This window comes from Mycteria americana, chromosome 12 (assembly GCF_035582795.1).
Source record: "Mycteria americana isolate JAX WOST 10 ecotype Jacksonville Zoo and Gardens chromosome 12, USCA_MyAme_1.0, whole genome shotgun sequence".
NCBI classification, from domain to species: Eukaryota; Metazoa; Chordata; class Aves; order Ciconiiformes; family Ciconiidae; genus Mycteria; species Mycteria americana.
Genome location: NC_134376.1, coordinates 3,418,681 through 3,425,234, shown reverse-complemented (window position 1 = coordinate 3,425,234; position 6,554 = coordinate 3,418,681). Strand labels below are relative to the sequence as shown.

The 6,554-nt window shown below is 62.6% G+C and overlaps 1 protein-coding gene across 3 annotated transcripts in view; it reads left to right on the top strand.

Annotated features, from left to right (window-relative positions):
- SLC5A10 (solute carrier family 5 member 10) overlaps positions 1–6,554 on the top strand; it is a 40,737-nt gene that overhangs the window by 32,000 nt on the left and 2,183 nt on the right. For 2 of the 3 annotated variants that reach the window (XM_075514772.1, XM_075514769.1), the window contains 2 exons: positions 4,276–4,383; positions 4,842–4,992. In XM_075514772.1, the coding sequence (XP_075370887.1) occupies positions 4,276–4,383; positions 4,842–4,992 (259 nt within the window). The remainder of the gene's footprint in view (positions 1–4,275; positions 4,384–4,841; positions 4,993–6,554) is intronic. The other variant, XM_075514771.1, reaches the window with a different exon arrangement.

Here is a 6,554-nt window from a genome sequence, read left to right as displayed (position 1 = left end):
GCCGGAGCTCTTCTGCACTGGGGAGGAGGATTCGGTTTCTTGCTTGCTCCCGGCTCTGCACGGCGAGCGGGCTCCAGGCAAGGAAAACCTGGAGCTTCCCACGGCCGGGGCTGCGCGACGGGGCAGAGACGGCCCCGGGCGCACGTGCACTGCCGGGAAGGTCCTCTACCTCCGGGTCCACGCTCTTCTCATCGTCTGCTCTTTCAAGACAACGGTAATACCAGATAAAACAAAAAGTGGAAAGCAAACGAACAACAAAAAAAAAAAGGCTTAATAGAGGACAGAGGAAACCAAGATTTCTCGGCTCAAACGCCGTCCCTGGTTATCGTTCCTGGAGAACTGGGTCAGCCGGTGGGTTTCGCGGCAGCGAACGTCTCCGTCAGCCTCTTGTGCATCGCCCCGGCTGGCAGGCTGATTATTTCGGGCTCCTGCCAGCGTGAAGTGCCGGGCCTGGACAGGTAACAGCAAGAAGTGAAAAGAGGAAAAGCAAAAGAGTGATTCATCGCTCCGCCCTGCCCCACCTGCAGTCACATGCTGCCTTCACACATTCCCGGCCCTGCCCGCACATTAACTCTTTCGGCTGAGGCTGTCCTCACACCTCCGCCCGGCCGAGAGGCCCCGGGACCGTGCGGGAGCGGGAGGCCGGTGGGCGGCTGGGGAGGGGTTTGGGTGTTTGTCTTAAAAACAAACAGAAAAGCCTCTCTCCCCTGAAATCTCCCCCTCTCTCGGTGTGCCGGCTGGGAAGTCAATATTTTCCAGGAAAGCGGCTCTGCCTCGTGGTTAACCCCCCCTGCGCCGAGCGCGAGGACCCCTGTGCTGGTGCCGGAGCTTGGAGCCCGGGTGGGTGCTGGGGGCAGCACCGGGTCCGAGCTGCCGTAGTGGTTCAAAGCTGCGCCGGGGGGGGTTAGACTGGACATTAGGAAGCGTTTCTTTACCGAGAGGGTGGTCAAACCCTGGAACAAGCTTCCTAGAGAGGTGGTCGATGCCCCAAGCCTGTCAGTGTTTAAGAGGCATTTGAACAATGTCCTTAATAACACGCTTCAACTTTTGGTCAGCCCTGAAGCAGTCAGGCAGTTGGACTAGATGATCGTTGTAGGTCTTTTCCAACTGAAATATTCTATTCTATTCTATTCTATTCTATTCTATTCTATTCTATTCTATTCTATTCTATTCTATACCCTCCTCTGCTTTGGCACGAGGTTTGCAGCAGGGACTCGGTCGCAGCACTTGACCTTGCTATGGCAGATTGCGTTAATAACTGGGAGATGGGCAAAAAACCCCACCCTGAATTCATCAGTTGGTGTTCACAACCCAGAAGCACGGAGCTTTCTACTTGGAAACTCAGCCGAAGATGAATTTCAAGAATCGGGGTCAGATTCTTGCACCGATGCAAAAAAGGAAAGTGCCAGGGGCTGCGTCTCACTCCCTCGCGTTGGAGCAGCTCATCTGGATTCGCAGCCGTGTAAATGAGAGCCCCGCTTGAGTCAGGCTCCCAAGGCGAAGCCGCCCGTCTGCCCGGCTGCTCGGCCATCAAAGCGCTCCTCTCTGCAGACACGGTGGCCGTGCAGTGTCCCGGCTGCCCTGGCCCTGGCCGGGGCTCGTAGCGTGGCGAAGCGCCGAGCCCAGGGAGGATTTGGGAGGAAAAATGAGTCAGGAACGCGCAGAAAGGGGAGAAACTCCAGCGGGGCTTTCTCAAAGCTGGGCTGTGGCAGGCTGAGCCGATACCCGCGCAGCTTTAACTTATGGTAATAGACTGCTGAGGGGAAATGGCGGCTTTTCTCCTCTTGCATTGGAGTAAAAGGGTTTATGCGAGTGCTTGGGAAAGGCTGGCAAAACCAACCCCCCGCCCGTCCGTCCCCTGGTGCAAAATCGTGTGCTGGGTTGTGCCCAGCTCTGCTCCGTCGTGTGCAGGAGGGAGCAACGGGGACAGGGGACACGGGGGTGCAGGGATGGGACAGCACAGTGTGTTGGGATTAGGACACAAGGAGCAAGGAAGCGTTTGGCTCCCACCAAATATCGGCTCAGGAGGTGTTTCGGACGGAGCTGATGACTTTGTGGAAAGGCCGCGCTGATCCCATGGGGATTTCCCAGTGGCGGGACGTCACCTCCGTGTTGTGACCTGGGTGCAGCAGAGACCGAGGGTGCTGGAGGCAAAACTGGGTATTTTGGGTGAAATCCCAGCCCTGCTGAGCAAGGGGTGGTGGCCCCTTCGCTGACGGAGTCGCACCTGGGACAGCAAACGCGACAGGGCCCGGCCAGCACCCACAGGGGAGCTCCGAGACCTCGTCCCTGGTCGTCGTCCCCCCTTGGGTGGCCCAGCCCTGCTAGGCTGGGAGATGCCCTGGATCGGGGCCCGTGCATCGAGCGTGGGTGTGCATGGCGTGGCTGGAGCGTGCTGCGGTTGTACCCACCTCAGCCACCGCCGGCTGCCCCGACTCTGTTTTCATTGTGCAAGGAGATTTATGGTCTTTTTAGCAGGGTGTGTGCGCTTATGGTTTATTGCACGGCGGTGTAAACACGGCATCCCATCCGTCATGCGATGTGCTGGTTCCTACGGCTGTGTTGGAGAGGGGACTGGGACCGCAGAGCCCTGGACCATCGCCTGACCCCTGCGCGGGGCGAAGGCGCCTGGGTCCCCTGTCCCCTGGGGATGGAGGACCCAGGTGACTTCACCCCACATGGGGAATTCAGCACCCGAATTGTGTGCAGCCCCGATGCACGGAAGAAGCCGTCAGCTCCTTTGTAATCCCCTGCCTGCTTGCAGGGACAGGTCGCTGTGGCCAAGCAGGTTGGTCCCCGCTGTCGCAGGTGTCCCCGCGCGGCCGCCCCGGGCTGACCCAGCTGGACAGGCAGCGCCCAGCACAGGCACTGGGCCTGGCTCCTCCCAGCTGCAGATGGAAGCATTAATTACAAGCTCCTAATTAATTTCCCATCGCTAGCAGAGGGCCTAATGACAAAGCAAGGCAGCAGGGTACGACGCTGGGCTCTGCTCCAGCCTCAGGGGCTCCGGCCGCCCCGCTGGGCTTGGCTCCCACTGCCTGCGTGTTCCTGGGTCCCACTGAGGGGTTCGGTGGCAGAGCTGAGCCCTGGGGCGGGCGTTTTGGCCGGGCTATAACACCCAGACACTGCTTTTCCCTCTGGAGCATCTTCCACCCGCCGGCTGCCAGCCATTTGCATGGAGCCACGCACTACGTGGTGTTTTAGAGAGAGGGAAACTGAGGCACAGAGCGGTGATGGCAGCTTTAGTCACAGCTGCTGGAGGACAGAGTCACTGGAGCCCCAGCGCTGACTCTAAACCTGGGGAGAGGCGGCCCAGGCTGGGCTTTTGTAGCGTCCTTGGGAAGCGCTGAGCATTGCCTGCGGTCTACTGCCTGCACCCCGCCTTGCACTCCCATTGCACCCCATTGCAACCCCATTGCACCCGCACTCCTTTGCCAAAAGCCCCGGGGTGTTCCCAGCTGGTGTTTGCCTTGCTGCTGGGGGGCCAAGGGCTGTACCCCGCTTTGGTGGCGGTCACCACACAGGAGGACTGGGACGACGCTCCTGGTCGTGTGCGGGGATCACCCACGCTACTCCCCGTGCTCCTCGGCGGGAGGATGCAGACCGGAGAGCCAGGCAGCCCATCCATATTTATGCCTGACATTAATTTCCATCCATTTCAATATTTTATGAGCGTAACAATAAAAAAAAGGTTCAGCGCTCGTTGAGACATAGAAGTAATTGGGCGTTGACGGTCCTGGCAAGCTGCCACGCGCGTCCCGGGGAGCTGCTGGGTGCTGCCCATGCGGAGGTAATTGCCGCAACGGTGCACGAACCCGCCTGGCCCCGTGCGTGGGGACAGGCAGCGCCTGCCCGCGGGGCTCTGCCACCTCCGGCCGTAGCCCCGGGTCCCGGCGGGGCCAGTCCCGGCTCTGGAGGTCCCCCCGGGGTGGCTGTCAGTGGCTTTAATGAGGGGAGGGCTCAGCGGGGGTAGGTCCGAGCGGAGCTGGGCTGGGCGCAAGGCAGCGGGAGGTGAGGGCGATGCTGCTGGGCCGGATCCTGCCCGTGTTGAAGCTGATGGGGGGGAACGAGGGTGGGGGGAGGCAGAGGTAGATCTCCATGCGGGACGTGCTCCCCGCTTCTCCCCCCGGTGCCCTGCCAAGGTCTGGGCGCTGTGGCCGCAGCGAGGGGCCAATATCCAGCCCGGTGGGATGGGGTGCTGGGGGAGGGAGGGGGCTCTGGGCTGTCCCCCACCCTGCGAGGGGTCCCGGTGCGTCACCTGCCTCTGTCCCCCAGATGCCGTGGCCTGCGTGGACCCCGAGGAGTGCGCCCGCGCGTGCGGGGCTGCCGTGGGCTGCTCCAACATCGCCTACCCCAAGCTGGTGGTCGAGCTGATGCCCAGCGGTAGGTGGGTGGGAGGAGGCACCTCCGTCTCCGCCGGGCTTTGCTACACCCCGGGGCTGCCGTGCAGTCCCTCACCGCTCGGATGTTGGGGGGGACCCCGTGGCCGGTCCGGGTGGGCTCGTGTGCAGCCCTTCCCCAGGTGACCCCGGCAGTGAGGCCAGGGGGTGCGGGTGACCCCAGGGCAGCCCAGGGTCCCAGCATCCCGGGGTGCAGCTGGGTGTCCCCAAACCCGGTCCCTGCCCCAGGGGAGATCCTAGTGCGTGTCTGGGGAGGGCAAAGCGTTACCCTTGGGCAAAGCATCGGGGCTGCCCCATCCCATGCCATCCCACCCCATCCCATCCCATCCCATCCCATCCCATCCCATCCCATCCCATCCCATGCCATCCCACCCCACCCCATCCCATCCCATCCCATTGCCCCCAGCTCGGCCACTCCCTGATGGTCCCTCTCTTCCCCAGGGCTGCGGGGTTTGATGATCGCGGTGATGATGGCTGCACTCATGTCATCCCTGACCTCCATATTCAACAGCAGCAGCACCCTCTTCACCATGGACATCTGGAGAAAGCTGAGGCCAGGGGCCAGCGAGCGAGAGCTGCTCCTGGTGGGCAGGTAGGGATCGTGGCTTTCGGGGAGACCATGGGTTTCGGGGAGACCGGCAGGGCCGGTCTGGCTTTCTGTGATCTGCCTCTGGTGCGCAGGAGCCTGCGAAGTGCCTGCACGCAGCCCGGCTTACGAAAGGAAAACAAGCCCTTGGATTATTTTATATATGAAGGTGCCGGAAAGGCAGACGGGGAGTTCGGGGCGTTTGGAGGGGCAGGGCTGTGCCTGGCGCGAAGCCTTTCCCTCGTCGCCTCCAGCCCGTTCCCCGGGGGAAGCCGATGGCTGCTCTCCGCCGAGGTCACAGCAAAGCGCGCAGGGGACCTTCGCCGGGCGGCAAAGGGCCGTGCTGCCCGCACATGCCCCGGCTGCTCCCGGGGGATGGCGGGTGCCAGCGGGGAGCCCGGGAACCCGCCCGCGGTGCCGTGCTCCGGGCGGCAGAGTCAGCGCTGGGGAATGCCCCGGCACGGTGCCGGGGTGCCGGGGTGCGTGGGGAGTGTCCTCGGCGCAGGGCAGACAATGACAAGGAGGGAATCTGGGTCAGGGCTTTGGCTGGGCTGTGCTGGGGCTGTGGGGAGGGTTGGCTGGTCTGGCGGCTCCGGGAGCAGCCATTTCTTGGCATCCTCTGCCTCCAGAGGGTGGGAAGGGGATGGGCAGCGATCCCCGGGGAACTGCGGTCCCACTTGGCTCCCCCGTGGAACCGGGGTGCTCGTCTCGCAGCCTGCCTCGCCCCTCCCTGACACCGGCTTCGGTGCGGGTGACAAGGGGTGTAATAACGCCGGAGAGCTTTCCCGAGGACGGTTAATGAGTGTTTGCGAAGGGCTTTGCTCGCCCAGGGCGGGAGTCGCTGCTGCAGTCGATCCCGGGCGATTCGTTAGCGCATGGGGCAATTTGTGGGCGCAGGGTGCTGCGAACCGCCGCCGCCGTACGGCCCCACGGGAATATAACAAACAAATGTTTTGGAGAGGAAAAAAAAAAAAAAGTTGTTTAAGCTGCAAGTTTGAGGTTTTCCTACCTGCCAGCACGGGGACAGGCGGCTTGGGGTTATTTCTGAGTAGCTGTCCGGGGGTCCCAGCCGCCCCCCGGCCCTGCCAGGGTGGGGATGCCCCGTCCGGCTCAGCACGGGGAGGGAAGGGATTTGTTTGCGGGGTCAGAGAGAGCTCCCGGTTCCTGGACCTGGGGATCTGAGCTCCCACCACGGCCGTGCTGCCTGGCTGGAAATCCCCGCTGGTGTTTGATGCACGCTCTGTGCCGAGGCGACGGCACGATGGCGAGAACACCAGATCCCTCCCGAATCCCCCCCGAGCTCCCCGCAGCGGGCTGTGCCGGGGCTCTGCACTCCATCCTTGCCTGGATCTCGACCGTGGGCCATGTGCGGAGGGGGGCACGGCTGCCCAGCACCCCCAGCTCACCACCGTGCTCCGACACTCCTCCATTTTTCCCATGACCTTTTAGCATCCTCTGTGGCTTAAAGACGTACTGAACGCGGGGTTTTTCTCCTACCCCTCGGGTCAGGGCGTGTGTTTTGCACTCAGGCTTCTTCCTCTTTCCAGCACGCCAGGCAGGTGGGGGAC